The sequence below is a fragment of the Coregonus lavaretus genome, assembly GCF_964263955.1.
Source record: "Coregonus lavaretus genome assembly, chromosome: 7".
Lineage (NCBI taxonomy): Eukaryota > Metazoa > Chordata > Actinopteri > Salmoniformes > Salmonidae > Coregonus > Coregonus lavaretus.
The window spans coordinates 1,003,263-1,026,469 of record NC_139994.1 but is presented as its reverse complement, the minus strand read 5'-3'; the positions used below and the strand labels follow the sequence as shown (position 1 = coordinate 1,026,469).

At 45.0% G+C, this 23,207-nt stretch overlaps 2 protein-coding genes across 2 annotated transcripts in view; one reads left to right on the top strand and one right to left on the bottom strand.

Moving 5' to 3' along the window:
- Positions 1–2,002: 2,002 nt before the first annotated feature.
- Positions 2,003–11,775, top strand: LOC311132956 (peptidyl-prolyl cis-trans isomerase FKBP14-like). Its single transcript, XM_084166349.1, has 4 exons — positions 2,003–2,326; positions 2,421–2,572; positions 10,658–10,785; positions 11,005–11,775. The coding sequence occupies exons 1-4, from the start codon at positions 2,133–2,135 to the stop codon at positions 11,161–11,163; spliced, it is 633 nt and encodes a 210-aa protein (XP_084022475.1). The 5' UTR covers positions 2,003–2,132; the 3' UTR covers positions 11,164–11,775.
- Positions 11,776–18,416: 6,641 nt separating this feature from the next.
- wipf3 (WAS/WASL interacting protein family member 3) overlaps positions 18,417–23,207 on the bottom strand; it is a 30,524-nt gene continuing 25,733 nt past the window's right edge. The window contains exons 5-8 of the mRNA XM_084166348.1: positions 22,328–23,056; positions 20,603–20,740; positions 19,595–19,699; positions 18,417–18,552 (exon numbers count right to left, since the gene is read on the bottom strand). Coding sequence (XP_084022474.1) covers positions 18,530–18,552; positions 19,595–19,699; positions 20,603–20,740; positions 22,328–23,056 — 995 coding nt within the window. The 3' untranslated portion in view covers positions 18,417–18,529. The remainder of the gene's footprint in view (positions 18,553–19,594; positions 19,700–20,602; positions 20,741–22,327; positions 23,057–23,207) is intronic.

The following is a 23,207-nucleotide window of genomic DNA, read 5'->3' as shown; positions in this document are numbered from 1 at the left end:
CAGTGGTCTGAAACTCCTGGTTTACAGGCCACATCAGGCCTGAAAGTCACATTATGCTGGCTTGCAAAGTGATGTGTAAATCCTATTGGAATCCTGCCAGAGAGGGGATATTCAACATTTGGAATTTTTATTCACCTGCCACCTGCATTCAGAATGACTGCCAGAGTTGGGAAGAAAAAGATATGAGACTACCTTAAACATCTAAACTGGGACAATCATTTCAGTAACCGGTACATATGTCCAAGTAACAGATTGGAATAGTTTAGAAAAAGTATTTTATTTATATTTGAGTAGTATAAGATTTAATGAATGAATCAATGTACATGCTAAAACATAGATATTAAAAACAAACAATTTAAAAAATTTAACTGCACTAGAGCATGCTGGGAAATATGATAATGATGGGTGTGGTTTTGGTTAAACTCTGGTTATTAACACCAACACTGGGGTTATTTTACACCTATGAGTGTTAATTTAACTCTTGAATCAACACTATAAATGTTACACTGAAAAATCAACACTAGTTAAGACTGGCCAATTAGCTGTGTGCTATGAAAGGGACACATCTGCAGGCTTCCATACATTTCAAGAACCTTTTAGAATTCTATAGAACCGTAGACGCCGCGTCAAGAACCCTACACTTAACTCAAAGGTTCTTTATCGGGCAAGAGTTCTCCAAGGAACCTTAAGAGCTGAGGAAGAACCCATTTAAGAACCTACATTTTCCAAAGAAGGGTTTGATACTGTATTTATGCAAATTAGGACTGTGTAAATAGCTCTGCTTGTATTTAATCTTTATTTAATTAATTGAGAACACATGTCCTCTCACGATAAGGACCTATTTGTATTTATACATGTATGAAGTGACATTAAATGTGTGTGCTGCCGCTGCATGTTGATGCTTGTGTGTAGGGTGTCCTGTAGAGCAGGACTGTTGATGCTCTGGTCTACTGCAGAGTAGGACTGTTGATGCTCTGGTCTACTGCAGAGTAGGACTGTTGATGCTCTGGTCTACTGCAGAGTAGGACTGTTGATGCTCTGGTCTACTGCAGAGTAGGAGTGTTGATACTCTGGTCTACTGCAGAGTAGGACTGTTGATGCTCTGGTCTACTGCAGAGTAGGACTGTTGATGCTCTGGTCTACTGCAGAGTAGGAGTGTTGATACTCTGGTCTACTGCAGAGTAGGACTGTTGATGCTCTGGTCTACTGCAGAGTAGGAGTGTTGATACTCTGGTCTACTGCAGAGTAGGACTGTTGATGCTCTGGTCTACTGCAGAGTAGGAGTGTTGATGCTCTGGTCTACTGCAGAGTAGGAGTGTTGATGCTCTGGTCTACTGCAGAGTAGGAGTGTTGATGCTCTGGTCTACTGCAGAGTAGGAGTGTTGATGCTCTGGTCTACTGCAGAGTAGGAGTGTTGATACTCTGGTCTACTGCAGAGTAGGACTGTTGATGCTCTGGTCTACTGCAGAGTAGGAGTGTTGATGCTCTGGTCTACTGCAGAGTAGGACTGTGTGCAATAATCTTTGCCTTTTAGCAATAATATGTATTATACATAGTGTGAATTATAGTGTGTTTATGGGCTATTTTATAAAATAATCTGATATCGAACTGTAGCCATTGATGAAGTATGTGAATGTTGCACCAGCATGATACAAATTCAATAACACACGTTGTTTCATCTCTCTCCATATGAAGTTATATTCAACCAGCTTTTGCCAAACTGAGTAGTTGATGGTCTGTTTATTTTTTGTCTAACTGAGAAATGTGAGTTAAAATAAAAAAGTAAATAAAAGTTTCAAAATGCATCCAGGTATTGTTAATCTGTTTATCGTTCACATGTCTGTAATCATTTGAAGGATTCAACATTGATACTTTGAAAGAAGGATCATTATTCTACTGACATGCAAAAGCACAGCCAAGAAATTTTAGAACGACCACTCCCATGAAGGCGGGGAATATGCAAATATACAACCAATCAAACGTACACTTCCTGCAACAACTTGCATGATGAAACGTCACTGCCACGTCTTGACACTGCAGGCGCGCTTGTTCCAGTGAGTGTTCCAAGTTCTACAAGTTTTGAACAACTATCTTTTCAAAACGTATAATTTTTTGCTGATATCAGTTCTGAAATGTTCCTGGCTTGTTTGAGCTGGTTTTGCACCTCGCTGCTAGTGTTCGTCAGTGGAGGGAAACTTCCAGAGGCCGAGGTAAAAATCACAGTTCTGCACCAACCTTTCCTCTGTCATCGCAAGTCGAAGTACGGAGACATTCTGCTGGTACACCATGAAGGATATCTTCAAAATGGAACAAAGTTTCATTCCAGGTTAGTTTGTTATGAAAACAACAATTGAAGGAAGGGTTTCCTGAACCTATAAACAGTTTTAAACAGTCAAATACATGTTTGTGCGTGTGTCCAGCTACACCCAGGGAGACAAGCAGCCTGTCTGGTTCACTCTGGGTATTAAAGAGGCGATCAAGGGATGGGATAAGGGTCTGCAGGGGATGTGTGCTGGAGAGAAGAGACGCCTCATAGTACCTCCTGCCCTCGCTTACGGCAAGGAGGGGAAAGGTAGGCGACGCGCACGGCAGGTGTTGCCACTTGCCGCTGCACTAAACTGTCACTTCACTCACTCACACCCACCACCACTGTAATGTACATATAATAACATAACACACACAGATGGCACTAATTAACTTCATCTCTCTCCTCTACGGCGTCGTCGTAGGGTAGAAACGTTGAATGAAGGTTGTGCTACTAACTAATGCTCTGTGACGTCTTCCCAGCGTGGCGCATGTGAACTATGCTGTGCTTTGCCCTGGTAAGCACTCCCACAACCTAACCCTCACCTACTTCTAATAGCCTACATCACTTTTCTTTTATTTCAAGAATGTTCCAGTGTTGGCACATCCTTATTAGTCTCAGGGTGTTTTCACATAGAGTCCTCTTTTAAAAGAACCCATCTAAGTCCTCTTTTAAAAGAACCCATCTCAGTCCTCTTTTAAAAGAACCCATCTCGGTCCTCTTTTAAAAGAACCCATCTCGGTCCTCTTTTAAAAGAACCCATCTCGGTCCTCTTTTAAAAGAACCCATCTCGGTCCTCTTTTAAAAGAACCCATCTCGGTCCTCTTTTAAAAGAACCCATCTCGGTCCTCTTTTAAAAGAACCCATCTCGGTCCTCTTTTAAAAGAACCCATCTCGGTCCTCTTTTAAAAGAACCCATCTCAGTCCTCTTTTAAAAGAACCCATCTCAGTCCTCTTTTAAAAGAACCCATCTCAGTCCTCTTTTAAAAGAACCCATCTCAGTCCTCTTTTAAAAGAACCCATCTCAGTCCTCTTTAAAGTGAACTCTGGGGTAAAAAAATAAATTTAAAAAAGCTAAAGAACTCGGTCCTCTGTGTTCACACTGCCCTTGCCTTTGAAGGAGGACTCAACTCTTTTGCCGGTTCACTTCACCTATTTTGTGGTCCGTGTCCTCTTTGCATTCACATTGCTATGTTTAGAAAAGGAACCAAGATATTTTTCCAACATTCCCTCAATGCACTCTGGGTTTTTACAAAGTGCTGGACAAAGCCATTCCATCAGAAGGCGTTATCGGACAGCTAGATAGATATACAGTAACTACTTACACTTCGGAGCTAATAGATTACATTTAGTTAAAACACGAGGCATAATAATTGTAATCAGAAGATACTATTAACATGTAAATATTATTTGTAACTGTAAATAAATAGCAGAAGAATAACTGCAGATTTAAATAATGCTGTCGTTGAAAATTGTACACCCAATGTAGGTTACTGCCTCTTTATTGGCTAGAATTGATTTTATAGCCTACCCTATGTTGTGGTTCTCACCAAATATGTTGTTGTCTTCTCACACTATTTAAACCCAACAATGGAATAAATAAAGCTCTCTTAGCCTATAGTTCACACATTGCAAAAAAATAATCGGAATTAAAAACAGTATATGTTTTTTCCGCAAACCTGCACATCATCATATTTTCTCTTTTTTTGGCACCAATGTGAGGGGTTATGACAGTAGTCTAGTGTGAGGGGTTATGGCAGTAGTCTAGTGTGAGGGGTTATGGCAGTAGTCTAGTGTGAGGGGTTATGGCAATAGTCTAGTGTGAGGGGTTATGGCAGTAGTCTAGTGTGAGGGGTTATGGCAGTAGTCTAGTGTGAGGGGTTATGGCAGTAGTCTAGTGTGAGGGGTTATGGCAGTAGTCTAGTGTGAGGGGTTATGGCAGTAGTCTAGTGTGAGGGGTTATGGCAGTAGTCTAGTGTGAGGGGTTATGACAGTAGTCTAGTGTGAGGGGTTATGGCAGTAGTCTAGTGTGAGGGGTTATGGCAGTAGTCTAGTGTGAGGGGTTATGGCAGTAGTCTAGTGTGAGGGGTTATGGCAGTAGTCTAGTGTGAGGGGTTATGGCAGTAGTCTAGTGTGAGGGGTTATGGCAGTAGTCTAGTGTGAGGGGTTATGGCAGTAGTCTAGTGTGAGGGGTTATGGCAGTAGTCTAGTGTGAGGGGTTATGGCAGTAGTCTAGTGTGAGGGGTTATGGCAGTAGTCTAGTGTGAGGGGTTATGGCAGGGGAAACCGTGTTGCAGTAGTCTAGTGTGAGGGGTTATGGCAGTAGTCTAGTGTGAGGGGTTATGGCAGTAGTCTAGTGTGAGGGGTTATGGCAGTAGTCTAGTGTGAGGGGTTATGGCAGTAGTCTAGTGAGGGTTTATGGCAGTAGTCTAGTGTGAGGGGTTATGGCAGTAGTCTAGTGTGAGGGGTTATGGCAGTAGTCTAGTGGGAGGGGTTATGGCAGTAGTCTAGTGTGAGGGGTTATGGCAGTAGTCTAGTGTGAGGGGTTATGGCAGTAGTCTAGTGTGAGGGGTTATGGCAGTAGTCTAGTGTGAGGGGTTATGGCAGTAGTCTAGTGTGAGGGGTTATGGCAGTAGTCTAGTGTGAGGGGTTATGGCAGTAGTCTAGTGTGAGGGGTTATGGCAGTAGTCTAGTGTGAGGGGTTATGGCAGTAGTCTAGTGTGAGGGGTTATGGCAGTAGTCTAGTGTGAGGGGTTATGGCAGTAGTCTAGTGTGAGGGGTTATGGCAGTAGTCTAGTGTGAGGGGTTATGGCAGTAGTCTAGTGTGAGGGGTTATGGCAGTAGTCTAGTGTGAGGGGTTATGGCAGTAGTCTAGTGTGAGGGGTTATGGCAGTAGTCTAGTGTGAGGGGTTATGGCAGTAGTCTAGTGTGAGGGGTTATGGCAGTAGTCTAGTGTGAGGGGTTATGGCAGTAGTCTAGTGAGGGTTTATGGCAGTAGTCTAGTGTGAGGGGTTATGGCAGTAGTCTAGTGTGAGGGGTTATGGCAGTAGTCTAGTGGGAGGGGTTATGGCAGTAGTCTAGTGTGAGGGGTTATGGCAGTAGTCTAGTGTGAGGGGTTATGGCAGTAGTCTAGTGTGAGGGGTTATGGCAGTAGTCTAGTGTGAGGGGTTATGGCAGTAGTCTAGTGTGAGGGGTTATGGCAGTAGTCTAGTGTGAGGGGATATGGCAGGGGAAACAGTGTGGCAGTAGTCTAGTGTGAGGGGTTATGGCAGTAGTCTAGTATGAGGGGTTATGGCAGTAGTCTAGTGTGAGGGGTTATGGCAGTAGTCTAGTGTGAGGGGTTATGGCAGTAGTCTAGTGTGAGGGGTTATGGCAGTAGTCTAGTGTGGGGGGTTATGGCAGTAGTCTAGTGTGAGGGGTTATGGCAGTAGTCTAGTGTGAGGGGATATGGCAGGGGAAACAGTGTGGCAGTAGTCTAGTGTGAGGGGTTATGGCAGTAGTCTAGTGTGAGGGGATATGGCAGTAGTCTAGTGTGAGGGGTTATGGCAGTAGTCTAGTGTGAGGGGTTATGGCAGTAGTGTAGTGTGAGGGGTTATGGCAGTAGTCTAGTGTGAGGGGATATGGCAGGGGAAACAGTGTTGCAGTAGTCTAGTGTGAGGGGTTATGGCAGTAGTCTAGTGTGAGGGGATATGGCAGTAGTCTAGTGTGAGGGGTTATGGCAGTAGTCTAGTGTGAGGGGTTATGGCAGTAGTCTAGTGTGAGGGGTTATGGCAGTAGTCTAGTGTGAGGGGATATGACAGGGGAAACAGTGTTGCAGTAGTCTAGTGTGAGGGGTTATGGCAGTAGTCTAGTGTGAGGGGTTATGGCAGTAGTCTAGTGTGAGGGGTTATGGCAGTAGTCTAGTGTGAGGGGTTATGGCAGTAGTCTAGTGTGAGGGGTTATGGCAATAGTCTAGTGTGAGGGGTTATGGCAGTAGTCTAGTGTGAGGGGATATGGCAGTAGTCTAGTGTGAGGGGTTATGGCAGTAGTCTAGTGTGAGGGGATATGGCAGTAGTCTAGTGTGAGGGGTTATGGCAGTAGTCTAGTGTGAGGGGTTATGGCAGTAGTCTAGTGTGAGGGGTTATGGCAGTAGTCTAGTGTGAGGGGTTATGGCAGTAGTCTAGTGTGAGGGGATATGGCAGTAGTCTAGTGTGAGGGGTTATGGCAGTAGTCTAGTGTGAGGGGTTATGGCAGTAGTCTAGTGTGAGGGGTTATGGCAGTAGTCTAGTGTGAGGGGTTATGGCAGTAGTCTAGTGTGAGGGGTTATGGCAGTAGTCTAGTGTGAGGGGTTATGGCAGTAGTCTAGTGTGAGGGGTTATGGCAGTAGTCTAGTGTGAGGGGTTATGGCAGTAGTCTAGTGTGAGGGGTTATGGCAGTAGTCTAGTGTGAGGGGTTATGGCAGTAGTCTAGTGTGAGGGGTTATGGCAGTAGTCTAGTGTGAGGGGTTATGGCAGTAGTCTAGTGTGAGGGGTTATGACAGGGGAAACAGTGTTGCAGTAGTCTAGTGTGAGGGGTTATGTCAGGGGAAACGGTGTTGCAGTAGTCTAGTGTGAGGGGTTATGGCAGTAGTCTAGTGTGAGGGGTTATGGCAATAGTCTAGTGTGAGGGGATATGGCAGTAGTCTAGTGTGAGGGGATATGGCAGTAGTCTAGTGTGAGGGGTTATGGCAATAGTCTAGTGTGAGGGGTTATGGCAGTAGTCTAGTGTGAGGGGATATGGCAGTAGTCTAGTGTGAGGGGTTATGGCAATAGTCTAGTGTGAGGGGTTATGGCAGTAGTCTAGTGTGAGGGGATATGGCAGTAGTCTAGTGTGAGGGGATATGGCAGTAGTCTAGTGTGAGGGGTTATGGCAGTAGTCTAGTGTGAGGGGATATGGCAGTAGTCTAGTGTGAGGGGTTATGGCAGTAGTCTAGTGTGAGGGGTTATGGCAGTAGTCTAGTGTGAGGGGATATGGCAGTAGTCTAGTGTGAGGGGTTATGGCAGTAGTCTAGTGTGAGGGGTTATGGCAGTAGTCTAGTGTGAGGGGTTATGGCAATAGTATAGTGTGAGGGGTTATGGCAGTAGTCTAGTGTGAGGGGTTATGGCAGTAGTCTAGTGTGAGGGGATATGGCAGTAGTCTAGTGTGAGGGGTTATGGCAGTAGTCTAGTGTGAGGGGTTATGGCAGTAGTCTAGTGTGAGGGGTTATGGCAGTAGTCTAGTGTGAGGGGTTATGGCAATAGTCTAGTGTGAGGGGTTATGGCAGTAGTCTAGTGTGAGGGGATATGGCAGTAGTCTAGTGTGAGGGGTTATGGCAGTAGTCTAGTGTGAGGGGATATGGCAGTAGTCTAGTGTGAGGGGTTATGGCAGTAGTCTAGTGTGAGGGGTTATGGCAGTAGTCTAGTGTGAGGGGTTATGGCAGTAGTCTAGTGTGAGGGGTTATGGCAGTAGTCTAGTGTGAGGGGATATGGCAGTAGTCTAGTGTGAGGGGTTATGGCAGTAGTCTAGTGTGAGGGGTTATGGCAGTAGTCTAGTGTGAGGGGTTATGGCAGTAGTCTAGTGTGAGGGGTTATGGCAGTAGTCTAGTGTGAGGGGTTATGGCAGTAGTCTAGTGTGAGGGGTTATGGCAGTAGTCTAGTGGGAGGGGTTATGGCAGTAGTCTAGTGGGAGGGGTTATGGCAGTAGTCTAGTGGGAGGGGTTATGGCAGTAGTCTAGTGGGAGGGGTTATGGCAGTAGTCTAGTGTGAGGGGTTATGGCAGTAGTCTAGTGTGAGGGGTTATGGCAGTAGTCTAGTGTGAGGGGTTATGGCAGTAGTCTAGTGTGAGGGGTTATGGCAGTAGTCTAGTGTGAGGGGTTATGGCAGGGGAAACAGTGTTGCAGTAGTCTAGTGTGAGGGGTTATGGCAGTAGTCTAGTGTGAGGGGTTATGGCAGGGGAAACAGTGTTGCAGTAGTCTAGTGTGAGGGGTTATGGCAGTAGTCTAGTGGGAGGGGTTATGGCAGTAGTCTAGTGGGAGGGGTTATGGCAGTAGTCTAGTGTGAGGGGTTATGGCAGTAGTCTAGTGTGAGGGGTTATGGCAGTAGTCTAGTGTGAGGGGTTATGGCAGTAGTCTAGTGTGAGGGGTTATGGCAGTAGTCTAGTGTGAGGGGTTATGGCAGGGGAAACAGTGTTGCAGTAGTCTAGTGTGAGGGGTTATGGCAGTAGTCTAGTGTGAGGGGTTATGGCAGGGGAAACAGTGTTGCAGTAGTCTAGTGTGAGGGGTTATGGCAGTAGTCTAGTGTGAGGGGTTATGGCAGTAGTCTAGTGTGAGGGGTTATGGCAGGGGAAACCGTGTTGCAGTAGTCTAGTGTGAGGGGTTATGGCAGTAGTCTAGTGTGAGGGGTTATGGCAGTAGTCTAGTGGGAGGGGTTATGGCAGTAGTCTAGTGTGAGGGGTTATGGCAGTAGTCTAGTGTGAGGGGTTATGGCAGGGGAAACCGTGTTGCAGTAGTCTAGTGTGAGGGGTTATGGCAGTAGTCTAGTGTGAGGGGTTATGGCAGTAGTCTAGTGTGAGGGGTTATGGCAGGGGAAACAGTGTTGCAGTAGTCTAGTGTGAGGGGTTATGGCAGTAGTCTAGTGTGAGGGGTTATGGCAGGGGAAACAGTGTTGCAGTAGTCTAGTGTGAGGGGTTATGGCAGTAGTCTAGTGTGAGGGGTTATGGCAGTAGTCTAGTGTGAGGGGTTATGGCAGGGGAAACAGTGTTGCAGTAGTCTAGTGTGAGGGGTTATGGCAGTAGTCTAGTGTGAGGGGTTATGGCAGTAGTCTAGTGTGAGGGGTTATGGCAGTAGTCTAGTGTGAGGGGTTATGGCAGGGGAAACAGTGTTGCAGTAGTCTAGTGTGAGGGGTTATGGCAGTAGTCTAGTGGGAGGGGTTATGGCAGTAGTCTAGTGTGAGGGGTTATGGCAGTAGTCTAGTGTGAGGGGTTATGGCAGTAGTCTAGTGTGAGGGGTTATGGCAGTAGTCTAGTGTGAGGGGTTATGGCAGTAGTCTAGTGTGAGGGGTTATGGCAGTAGTCTAGTGTGAGGGGTTATGGCAGTAGTCTAGTGTGAGGGGTTATGGCAGGGGAAACAGTGTTGCAGTAGTCTAGTGTGAGGGGTTATGGCAGTAGTCTAGTGTGAGGGGTTATGGCAGTAGTCTAGTGGGAGGGGTTATGGCAGTAGTCTAGTGTGAGGGGTTATGGCAGTAGTCTAGTGTGAGGGGTTATGGCAGGGGAAACCGTGTTGCAGTAGTCTAGTGTGAGGGGTTATGGCAGTAGTCTAGTGTGAGGGGTTATGGCAGTAGTCTAGTGTGAGGAGTTATGGCAGTAGTCTAGTGTGAGGGGTTATGGCAGTAGTCTAGTGTGAGGGGTTATGACAGTAGTCTAGTGTGAGGGGTTATGGCAGTAGTCTAGTGTGAGGGGTTATGGCAGTAGTCTAGTGTGAGGGGTTATGACAGTAGTCTAGTGTGAGGGGTTATGGCAGTAGTCTAGTGTGAGGGGTTATGGCAGTAGTCTAGTGTGAGGGGTTATGGCAGTAGTCTAGTGTGAGGGGTTATGGCAGTAGTCTAGTGTGAGGGGTTATGGCAGTAGTCTAGTGTGAGGGGTTATGGCAGTAGTCTAGTGTGAGGTGTTATGGCAGTAGTCTAGTGTGAGGGGTTATGGCAGTAGTCTAGTGTGAGGGGTTATGACAGTAGTCTAGTGTGAGGGGTTATGGCAGTAGTCTAGTGTGAGGGGTTATGGCAGTAGTCTAGTGTGAGGGGTTATGGCAGTAGTCTAGTGTGAGGGGTTATGGCAGTAGTCTAGTGTGAGGGGTTATGGCAGTAGTCTAGTGTGAGGGGTTATGACAGTAGTCTAGTGTGAGGGGTTATGGCAGTAGTCTAGTGTGAGGGGTTATGGCAGTAGTCTAGTGTGAGGGGTTATGACAGTAGTCTAGTGTGAGGGTTTATGGCAGTAGTCTAGTGTGAGGGGTTATGGCAGTAGTCTAGTGTGAGGGGTTATGGCAGTAGTCTAGTGTGAGGGGTTATGGCAGGGGAAACAAACCTATTGAGATGGTCTCAGTTCGGTTCGCTTCGGGGTCTCTTGTGTGGGGTCTGAGTTCAAAGATTGTCTGAATGGACGAAGTGTGAAAACACCCTTACATGCTTCCTCTCCTTGTCTGCTTTCCTTGGTCCACTTTTACTGGTTAGCTGAAAGCACAGTCCTGGGAGGCATCGGACATAATGCTTTCAGCTATACCTTCTTTTAGAACTGAGTCCCGGCCTAGCATTCCAGTGACCTATGACTCTGATGTTGTGACCCCTCACCCCTGAGCTCTGTCCTCAGGTAAGATCCCACCAGAGAGCACCCTGACCTTTAACATCGAGGTGATGGAGATCAGGAACGGACCCAGGTCACATGAGTCCTTCCAGGAAATGGACCTTAACGATGACTGGAAACTCTCCAAGGACGAGGTGAGAACACAAACACACTAACAAACAACACACACTAACAAACAACACACAGTAACATTATGCTGTCTCTCATACTTCAAACAGGTAAGTGGATCCTCTTCTCTGTCACACACACATACTGTTTTTTCACCAGGTGAAGGGATTCTCTCTCTCTCGTTCTCTCACACAGACGCACACCTTACTGTATGTTCTGACTGCATGCCTCCCTTTCCCTCCCAGGTGAAGGAGTACCTGAGGAAGGAGTTTCAGCGCCATGGCTACCCTCCCAACGACACCCATCATGAGCAGATGGTGGAGGACATCTTTAAGAAGGAGGATGAGAATGAGGACGGCTTCATCTCCTCTAGAGAGTTCACCTACAAACACGATGAACTTTAACCTCTGACCTAGTCCCCCTATACTTATGGAACAAGAGTTTTTCCTGGTCAGGTCAAACTTGAGACCCTACTTAGGCCTATATCCGTTCAGGGTAAAAGTTGCCCTTAGGCACAGATCTAGGATCAGTTTAATGTTGCCCAAATCAAATGCACAGAACATAGGAAACTGACCTTAGATCAGTGTCAAAGGGCAACGTCGTCTTACGTCCTGAAAGTGCCCAGTCCAAAACTGAATCTAGTGCCTTGCAGGTTACATGAAAATGATATGATAATTCTTACATTACACAAGCGGTGTGAATTGTGATGCTAGTGTGTGTGTGATATTTTGGTTATAGTTTATTTGAAAGTTTGTTTATAGAAACTGCTTATAAAACCATTATTGAATATTTGGTTAACCATTGATTTAACTGTTTTAGGGGCCCTGAGTTTTGTTTATCTACAACATTAAAATGTGTTGCAAGAAGGTATATAATGTAAAACATTGATCACAGGATAACACATTTGTGATCTAGTTTATAACAATATCTTAGTGGTACCTGTGTTTTCGCTGATAATGTATTTTGTGTTGGAACTTTGGAAAGAAATCAATAAAGTGACTGCCATCTTTTCACACAAACAAAACAATACATTTATTCACTGGTAATACTTGAGAATACCTTATCACGTTTAACCACTAGGTGGCACTGCTTACCAACGTGTTAGTGTTGACGATCGTGTACATTGACAGAGCCTGAGGTGTTCAGCCCCAGTTACAGGCAGGAGTTTTTCCTGGTCAGTTCGGGCGGTGATAGTGCAGGGAAAAACATTGCTAATACAATTTATAAAAAGGTATAATGTAGTATAACACAACAATCCAAATATAGGGAGTGATAACGGTAGCTCACTCAAACAACACTAATGAAAACACTTCAATACATCCACATTGTCCTGACATTGGAGAAGTAGTTGTTACACAACAGTTTGAGAGGCATTGATATTTCTACTGAGAATGTCTCGTTCACTAGCTCTTTACTTCTCTTCTTATTTTTTTATTTATTGTGTTTTTTGTTCTACCTGGTGTTATTTTTGTGCTACGTTGATATTAATTACTGCATTGTTGGTTTTAGAGGTTGCGTAGAAAGTCATTTCACTGTACTACTTGCAATTCAATTTTAATCTATGTGTTGAAAGTATAGGGGACTGCTTGTGTGTAACTGATGCCACGTTTTCTGCCTTGAGCAGAAACAACTGAGATCCCATAGCAGAGAAATAATAGATGTAGAATGTGTGCATACGTTGCAGATCTGCTGGGTGAGTGTGTGTGTGTGTGAGAGAGAGAGAGACATACAGCTGAAGTCAGAAGTCTACATACACCTCAGCCAAATACATTTAAACTCAGTTTTTCACAATTCCTGACATTTAATCCTAGTAACAATTCCCTGTCTTAGGTCAGTTAGGATCATGACTTTATTTTAAGAATGTGAAATGTCAGAATAATAGTAGAGAGAATGACTTATTTCAGCTTTTATTTATTTCATCACATTCCCAGTGGGTCAGAAGTTTACATACACTCAATTAGTATTTGGTAGCATTGCCTTTAAATTGTTTAACTTGGGTCAAACGTTTCGGGTAGCCTTCCACAAGCTTCCCACAATAAGTAGGGTGAATTTTGGCCCATTCCTCCTGACAGAGCTGGTGTAACTGAGTCAGGTTTGTAGGCCTCCTTGCTCACATACACTTTTTCAGTTCTGCCCACACATTTTCTATAGGATTGAGGTCAGGGCTTTGTGATGGCCACTCCAATACCTTGACTTTGTTGTCCTTAAGCCATTTGGTCATTGTCCATTTGGAAGACCCATTTGCGACCAAGCTTTAACTTCCTGACTGATGTCTTGAGATGTTGCTTCAATATATCCACATATTTTTCCTTCCTCATGATGCCATCTATTTTGTGAAGTGCACCAGTCCCTCCTGAAGCAAAGCACCCCCACAGCATGATGCTGCCACCCCCATGCTTCACGGATGGGATGGTGTTCTTCGGCTTGCAAGTACCCCCTTTTTCCTCCAAACATAACAATGGTCATTATGGCCAAACAGTTCTATTTTTGTTTCATCAGACCAGAGGACATTTCTCCAAGTACGATCTTTGTCCCCATGTGCAGTTGCAAACCGTAGTCTGGCTTTTTTATGGCGGTTTTGGAGCAGTGGCTTCTTCCTTGCTGAGCGGCCTTTCAGGTTGTGTTGATATAGGACTTGTTTTACTGTGGATATAGATACTTTTGTACCTGTTTCCTCCAGCATCTTCACAAGGTCCTTTGCTGTTGTTCTGGGATTGATTTGCACTTTTCGCACCAAAGTACGTTCATCTCTAGGAGACAGAACGCGTCTCCATCCTGAGCGGTATGATGGCTGCGTGGTCCCATGGTGTTTATACTTGGGTACTATTGTTTGTACAGATGAACGTGGTACCTTCAGAAATTGTTCCCAAGGATGAACCAGACTTGTGGAGGTCTACACATTTTTTTCCTGAGGTCTTGGCTGATTTCTTTTGAGTATCCCATGATGTCAAGCAAAGAGGCACTTGAAATACATTCACAGGTACACCTCCAATTGACTCAAATTATGTCAATTAGCCTATCAGAAGCTTCTAAAGCCATGACATCATTTTCTGGAATTTTCCAAGCTGTTTAAAGACAGTCAACTTAGTGTATGTAAACTTCTGACCTACTGGAATTGTGATACAGTGAATTATAAGTGAAATAATCTGTCTGTAAACAATTGTTGGAAAAATGACTTGTGTCATGCACAAAGTAGATGTCCTAACCGACTTGCCAAAACTTTTAATGACTCCAACCTAAGTGTATGTAAACTTCCGACTTCAACTGTGTGTGTATATATATATATATATATATATATATATATATATACAGTGGGGGAAAAAAGTATTTAGTCAGCCACCAATTGTGCAAGTTCTCCCACTTAAAAAGATGAGAGAGGCCTGTAATTTTCATCATAGGTACACGTCAACTATGACAGACAAAATGAGGAAAAGAAATCCAGAAAATCACATTGTAGGATTTTTAATGAATTTATTTGCAAATTATGGTGGAAAATAAAGTATTTGGTCAATAACAAAAGTTTCTCAATACTTTGTTATATACCCTTTGTTGGCAATGACACAGGTCAAACGTTTTCTGTAAGTCTTCACAAGGTTTTCACACACTGTTGCTGGTATTTTGGCCCATTCCTCCATGCAGATCTCCTCTAGAGCAGTGATGTTTTGGGGCTGTCGCTGGGCAACACGGCTTTTCAACTCCCTCTAAAGATTTTCTATGGGGTTGAGATCTGGAGACTGGCTAGGCCACTCCAGGACCTTGAAATGCTTCTTACGAAGCCACTCCTTCGTTGTCCGGGCGGTGTGTTTGGGATCATTGTCATGCTGAAAGACCCAGCCACGTTTCATCTTCAATGCCCTTGCTGATGGAAGGAGGTTTTCACTCAAAATCTCACGATACATGGCCCTATTCATTCTTTCCTTTACACGGATCAGTCGTCCTGGTCTGTTTGTAGGTGACCAAATACTTATTTTCCACCATAATTTGCAAATAAATTCATTAAAAATCCTACAATGTGATTTTCTGGATTTTTTTTTCTCAATTTGTCTGTCATAGTTGACGTGTACCTATGATGAAAAGTACAGGCCTCTCTCATCTTTTTAAGTGGGAGAACTTGCACAATTGGTGGCTGACTAAATACTTTTTTTCCCCACTGTATATATATATACACTGCTCAAAAAAATTAAGGGAACACTTAAACAACACAATGTAACTCCAAGTCAATCACACTTCTGTGAAATCACAGATGTTTTGGTCACTTTTGAATGCTGGCGGTGCTTTCACTCTAGTGGTAGCTAGGAGTCTACAACCCACACAAGTGGCTCAGGTAGTGCAGCTCATCCAGGATGGCACATCAATGCGAGCTGTGGCAAGAAGGTTTGCTGTGTCTGTCAGCGTAGTGTCCAGAGCATGGAGGCGCTACCAGGAGACAGGCCAGTACATCAGGAGACGTGGAGGAGGCCGTAGGAGGGCAACAACCCAGCAGCAGGACTGCTACCTCCGCCTTTGTGCAAGGAGGAGCAGGAGGAGCACTGCCAGAGCCCTGCAAAATGACCTCCAGCAGGCCACAAATGTGCATGTGTCTGCTCAAACGGTCAGAAACAGACTCCATGAGGGTGGTATGAGGGCCCGATGTCCACAGGTGGGGGTTGTGCTTACAGCCCAACACCGTGCAGGACGTTTGGCATTTGCCAGAGAACACCAAGATTGGCAAATTCGCCACTGGCGCCCTGTGCTCTTCACAGATGAAAGCAGGTTCACACTGAGCACATGTGACAGACGTGACAGAGTCTGGAGACGCCGTGGAGAACGTTCTGCTGCCTGCAACATCCTCCAGCATGACAGGTTTGGCGGTGGGTCAGTCATGGTGTGGGGTGGCATTTCTTTGGGGGGCCGCACAGCCCTCCATGTGCTCGCCAGAGGTAGCCTGACTGCCATTAGGTATCGAGATGAGATCCTCAGACCCCTTGTGAGACCATATGCTGGTGCAGTTGGCCCTGGGTTCCTCCTAATGCAAGACAATGCTAGACCTCATGTGGCTGGAGTGTGTCAACAGTTCCTGCAAGAGGAAGGCATTGATACTATGGACTGGCCCGCCCGTTCCCCAGACCTGAATCCAATTGAGCACATCTGGGACATCATGTCTCGCTCCATCCACCAATGCCACGTTGCACCACAGACTGTCCAGGAGTTGGCGGATGCTTTAGTCCAGGTCTGGGATGATATCCCTCAGGAGACCATCCGCCACCTCATCAGGAGCATGCCCAGGCGTTGTAGGGAGGTCATACAGGCACGTGGAGGCCACACACACTACTGAGCCTCATTTTGACTTGTTTTAAGGACATTACATCAAAGTTGGATCAGCCTGTAGTGTGGTTTTCCACTTTAATTTTGAGGGTGACTCCAAATCCAGACCTCCATGGGTTGATACATTTGATTTCCATTGATCATTTTTGTGTGATTTTGTTGTCAGCACATTCAACTATGTAAAGAAAAAAGTATTTAATAAGATTATTTCATTCATTCAGATCTAGGATGTGTTATTTTAGTGTTCCCTTTATTTTTTTGAGCAGTGTATATATATATATAGAGAGAGACACATATACATATATATATACATATATATATATATATACACATATACATATACATATATATATATATATATATAGTACCAGTCAAAGGTTTGGACACACCTACTCATTCAAGGGTTTTTCTTTATTTGTACTATTTTCTACATTGTAGAATAATAGTGAAGACATCAAAACTATGAAATAACACATATGGAATCATGTAGTAACCAAAAAAGTGTTAAACAAATCCAAATATTTTTTATGTTAGAGTTTCTTCAAAGTAGCGACCCTTTGCCTTGATGACAGCTTTACACAATCTTGGCATTCTCTCAACCAGCTTCATGAGGTAGTCACCTGTAATGCATTTCAATTAACAGGTGTGCCTTGTTAAAAGTTAATTTGTGGAATTTCTTTCCTTCTTAATACGTTTAAGCCAATCAGTTGTGTTGTGACAAGGTAGGGTTGGTATATAGAAGATAACCCTATTTAGTAAAAGACCAAATCCATATTATGGCAAGAACAGCTCAAATAAGCAAAGAGAAACGACAGTCCATCATTACTTTAAGACATGAAGGTCAGTCAATCCGGAAAATTTCAAGAACTTTGAACGTTTATTCAAGTGCAGTTGCAAAAACCATCAAGCACTATGATGAAACTGGCTCTCATGAGGACCGCCACAGGAATGGAAGACCCAGAGTTACCTCTGCTGCAGAGGATAAGTTCATTAGACTTACCAGCCTCAGAAATTGCAGCCCAAATAAATGCTTCACAGAGTTGAAGTAACAGACACATCTCAACATCAACTGTTCAGAGGAGACTGCGTGAATCAGGCCTTCGTGGTCGAATTGCTGCAAAGAAACCACTACTAAAGGACACCAATAGGAAGAAGAGACTTGCTTGGGCCAAGAAACACGAGCAATGGACATTCGACCGGTGGAAATCTGTCCTTTGGTCTGATGAGTCCACATTTGAGATTTGTGGTTTCAACCGCTGTGTCTTTGTGAGATGCAGAGTAGGGAACGGATGATCTCTGCATGTGTGGTTCCCACCGTGAAGCATGGAGGAGGAGATGTGATGGTGTGGGGGTGCTTTGCTGGTGACACTGTCAGTGATTTATTTAGAATTCAAGGCACACTTAACCAGCATGGCTACCACAGCATTCTGCAGCGATACACCATCCCATCTGGTTTGCGCTTAGTGGGACTAACATTTGTTTTTCAACATGACAATGACCCAACACACCTCCAGGCTGTGTAAGGACTATTTGACAAAGAAAGAGAGTAATGGAGTGCTGCATCAGATGACCTGAACTCCACAATCACCCGACCTCAACCCAATTGAGATGGTTTGGGATGAGTTGGACCGCAGAGTGAAGGAAAAGCAGCCAACAAGTGCTCAGCATATGTGGGAACTCCTTCAAGACTGTTGGAAAAGCATTCCAGGGGAAGCTGGTTGAGAGAATGCCAAGAGTGTGCAAAGCTGTCATCAAGGCAAAGGGTGGCTACTTTGAAGAATCTCAAATATAAAATATATTTTGATTTGTTTAACATGTTTTGCTGACTACATGATTCCATATGTGTTATTTCATAGTTTTGATGTCTTCACTATTATTCTACAATGTAGAAAATAGTAAAAAATTAAGAAAAACCCTTGAATGAGTAGGTGTGTCCAAACTTTTGACTGGTACTGTATACATATATATATAGAGAGAGAGCGAGACTGCGAGACAGAGAGACAGAGAGACACAGAGAGAGAGAGAGACAGAGACAGAGACAGAGACAGAGACAGAGACAGAGAGAGAGAGAGAGAGACAGAGAGAGAGAGAGAGAGAGAGAGAGAGAGAGACAGAGAGAGAGACAGAGAGAGAGACAGAGAGAAAGAGAGAGAGAGAACAGACACTGTAGGGACAGCCCTCCTCTCACACACATTCAAAACATTCCACACTGGAGAAGGTTGGAGGTCACATAGCCAGCACTGGGTGTGACACAGTATTGTATTCGCCACAAGATCACACACACCCAACACACCCAACACACACACCACACACACCACACACACACACACACCAAACACACACACACCAAACAGACATACACCAAACAGACATACACACTGTCTCAATTATCTGTCCATGAGCATGGCCCCTGGGGACAGAGGAAGAGGATAATGTAGAATGAAGAGGCTGTGTTGTCTCACTGCATCACCGTAGCTGTGTCCTGATCCCTGGGGGGAGAAGAGAGGAGAGGATGGGGGAAGGAGAAAAGGAACTACATCAGATAAATAGAAAAATGAAGACAAGAGCATGCTGATACATACACACACACACACACACACACACACACACACACACACACAGAAACATTTCCATACACACACACACACAGAAACATTTCCATACACACACACACACACACACACACACACACACACACACAGAAACATTTCCATACACACACACACACACACACACACACACACACAGAAACATTTCCATACACACACACACACACACACACACAGAAACATTTCCATACACACACACACACACACAGAAACATTTCCATACACACACACACACACACACACAGAAACATTTCCATACACACACACACACACACACACACACACACACACACACACACACACACACACACACACACACACAGAAACATTTCCATACACATTGAAACATTTCCATACACACACACACACACACACAGAAACATTTCCATACACACACACACACACACATTTCCATACACACACACACACACACACACACACACACACAGAAACATTTCCATACACACACACACACTCACACAAACATTTCCATACATACACACACACAAACATTTCCATATACATACACACACACACACACAAACATTTCCATACATACACACACACACACACACACACACACAGACTGTTGGAAAAGCATTCCAGGTGAAGCTGGTTGAGAGAATGCCAAGAGTGTGCAAAGCTGTCATCAAGGCAAAGGGTGGCTATTTGAAGAATCTCAAATATAACTTAAATTTTGATTTGTTTAACACTTTTTTGGTTACTACATGATTCCATATGTGTTATTTCATAGTTTTGATGTCTTCACTATTATTCTACAATGTAGAAAATAGTAAAAATAAAAAATAAACCTTGAATGAGTAGGTGTTCTAAAACTTTTGACCGGTAGTGTACAAACATACAAACACACACACACACACACACACACACACACACACAAGGAAACACTTCGTGCCCCCACCTCCTCGGTTCTCTCTGCTGGGGTAGATGCGTGGAAAGGGCCTGAACTCCTCTGGAGGGGGAAAATCTTCTATTGGGTGGAAATGAAATTTAGACTCAAAGTCATCTGAAAGACCAGAGAGGGAGAGACAGATTAACACACTGAGAAAAAACACCACTAACACAGAGACAGATTAACACACTGAGAAAAGACACCACTAACAATGAGACAGATTAACACACTGAGAAAAAACACCACTAACAATGAGACAGATTAACACACGGAGAAAAGACACCACTAACAATGAGACAGATTAACACACTGAGAAAAGACACCACTAACAATGAGACAGATTAACACACTGAGAAAAGACACCACTAACAGTGAGACAGGTTAACACACTGAGAAAAGACACCACTAACAGTGAGACAGGTTAACACACTGAGAAAAGACACCACTAACAAAGAGACAGGTTAACACACTGAGAAAAGACACCACTAACAATGAGACAGGTTAACACACTGAGAAAAGACAGTGTGTGTTACACAACGTGCAGTGGGCACAGAGTGCACTGCTATTAAAACCACTTACATTTCATAATGTAGACTCTACAACTTTAAACCCCCACAATTTATAGCAATCTCCACTCAACTTCAACCAACTGTTATAAAACCCGTTTTACTTTAGCAGTTGTCACAAAGTGCGTCGCTGACACCCAGCCCAAAAGCCTAAAGAGCAAGCAATGCAGAGGCAGAAGCTCAGTGGCTAGGAAAAAATGACTTTGTCATGATTGCCAAAGTTTTGGCGAGGAATTGAACGAGTGAAGGGAGCGATTGAACGAAGAAGGAGAATCAGAATTGGACTCGAGGCTCTCACCCAGGCTATGCAGGCTTAGGCTGTGTCCATTCCTCATTAAGGAGGGGGGGGGGAGAGGAGGAGGAGGGCTGTGTCCATTCCTCATTAAGGAGGGGGGGGGGAGGGGAGGAGGAGGGCTGTGTCCATTCCTCATTAAGGAGGGTGGGGGGAGAGGAGGAGGAGGGCTGTGTCCATTCCTCATTAAGGAGGGGGGGAGGGGAGGAGGATGAGGGGGAGGGATCCGGTTGGTCAGCTCAGTGGACGGGGAGCGGGCCGGAGGGACAGGGGGAGGGGCCAACGACCTCCCCACACCTGTTGGGAAAGAAAACAGACAATGTCAAGAAACCTCACAAAGAGAGTTTTCTGTCAGTGTTGTAGTCTATAGCTGTGTTCGAATACTCATACTAACCGCACTAACCGTACTATTTATGACTTGAATTGAGTATGTAGTATGCTTATTGGTCATAGTATGGATATAGTTAGTATGCCAAAAGTTCCCGGATGTCGTACTAAATTTGCCAAAATATGAAGTATACAAGCAGTGGACACTATTTCCGTGCTTTTAGGGGCCATAATGCAATTCTTCAGAAAATGGGCGTGGCTTCACAACGTTTTCAGATTAGAAGAAATTGGTGGAAAATATGCAGCCGAAGTCCGACGAGAGCGGATACAAATTCATCGCTTTAACTAATTATGACAAATGTTAAGAAAATGTTGAGCAATGTAATAAAGTAATGACTTTTCAGATAAGTTACGCTACACGTTATGTTGGCTGACAATTTGTTAGCTACGCTATCCTTACGAACCGCATAGCATTACAGCAGTATGTACCGGTATGTTAGCTAGCTACCTAACGTTAGTTGGCTACTAATACATCGAACTTGCCAGGCAGTATATGAACTATCTGCTATCTAACTAACTACCCAATGTTTATTGACTTGATTATTCACATAATTCTTAGCTAAGTGTTGTGCGTTTCAATGGACGTTGTTAATTCTGGCAGAATAACTGATTAATTTACGATCGCTCAACACCCGTTGAATATGGCCGGTGTCAGTAAACTTTGGCAAAAAAAATGCGTAATTAAATTGTTGCCAGCAGCACAGCTGTGGATAACATGAAAACAGCCTAACCAGCTCTGCTAAGGCAAGTAAAATGGAGTGAGGTGTTCTCGCATTTGTGTCTGGAAGTAGCTAGCCAAATGTTAGCCAGTTAGCTTGGGTGCTTAACTGCCGTTGAACGCTTGGATCAACCTTACTCCTCGGCCAGAGCGTCCAGTATGCGCTCCGAGATCGAAACGCTCCAGATTGAATTTACGAAGACACCCCGAAATCGTAAAATGTTTAGCTAGTAATCTGTTATGCTAAAAAGCTAGCAAGAGGTTGCATAGCAACAGCATCAACTTCCGGTAGACAGGCAACGCTCTAGTACGCTCAACTGAAACGATACCGTTCGTTTACAGTATACTAAAATTAACTAATAGTATATAGTATGTAGTATATACTCAATAAGTATATACAGTATGTTAGTATGATCTCGTCTGTGTAGCCAGATGAATGTGATGTAATTGGAACTAAACTCAAGTCAGGATAGACAATCTATTGAACAGTGTATTTCATAGGGACTGATACAATTAAACCACTGAATCATTAACAGTCAGATGCATGACACAGTAATCAATCCCTCTAGGATTCCGCGATTGCATTTTATTCTTATCACCAATTACCTGCGTATAATGCGAGAGCTTGCAAATTTGACCAATCACCGTATAAAACAGTCAAATCATCTCAACGTTATCGCATAAAACTGACCCGTCGCAGTACAAAAAGAGGCCTCCAGCGAAATCCTGGAGGGACTTCATACTGTGATGTAACACTCTCCTCTAGATTCCCCATATACCTGCACTCCTGGGCACAGCTGGTGGTCGGCGACTGGGTGCAGTGCAGGGGTAGGAGGGGGGCAGAGGGGGCACCGGGGGCCGCATGGCAGGGGACGGCACAGGGGGCATCTTGGGTGATGGAGGGGGCAGAGAGGAGGGGCAGCTGGGGGTGAATGAGGCGGGGAGGGGTGGAGGAGGAGGAGGGCTGTGGGGACTGGGGATAGAGAACCTCAATTCAGAGGAAGAGGAGGAGGAGGAGGAGAGGACAGGGGAGGGAGGAGGGGGGAGGGAGGAGGAGGAGACGACGGGGGAGGGAGGAGGGGGGTAGAAGAAACCAGAGTTCCGGTTGGGGAGGGAGGAGGGGGGCGTGGAGGGAGGAGGGGGTGGGGGAGGAGGGGTGGAGGGCTGGGGTAAGGGGTGAGGGTGCTGGATGGGGAGCCAGGTAGGCTTGGTGACTTGGGTAGGGGGAGGAGGGGGAGGTCCTGTAGGGATGGGGGGAGGCCTGCTGCTGGGACGCTCGTGGAAGGAGGGAGGAGGGGGAGGAGGAGTGATGGTGGGGGCAGTGATGGACAGGGGAGGTTTGCTGTGAGAGGGGGAGGGAGGGGCGGAGGCTGAGTGGGCAGGGTGGTGGGAGGGGCTTCCTCTCTCTGTCGGCCTATGGGAGGGCTCGGGGGTGTGGTCACTGTCTGACGATGTCGGTGGAGGGTTCCACTGAGGCTTCAGTCCCGTTGATGAGCTAGAGCGTGAAACTGACACACACACAATGTCTATTAGAAACAGACACTGCAACACACACAACCTTGTTTGCTTATGACAGATGTGGAAAGAGAGAGAGAGAGAGAGAGAGAGAGAGAGAGAGAGAGAGAGAGAGAGAGAGAGAGAGAGAGAGAGAGAGAGAGA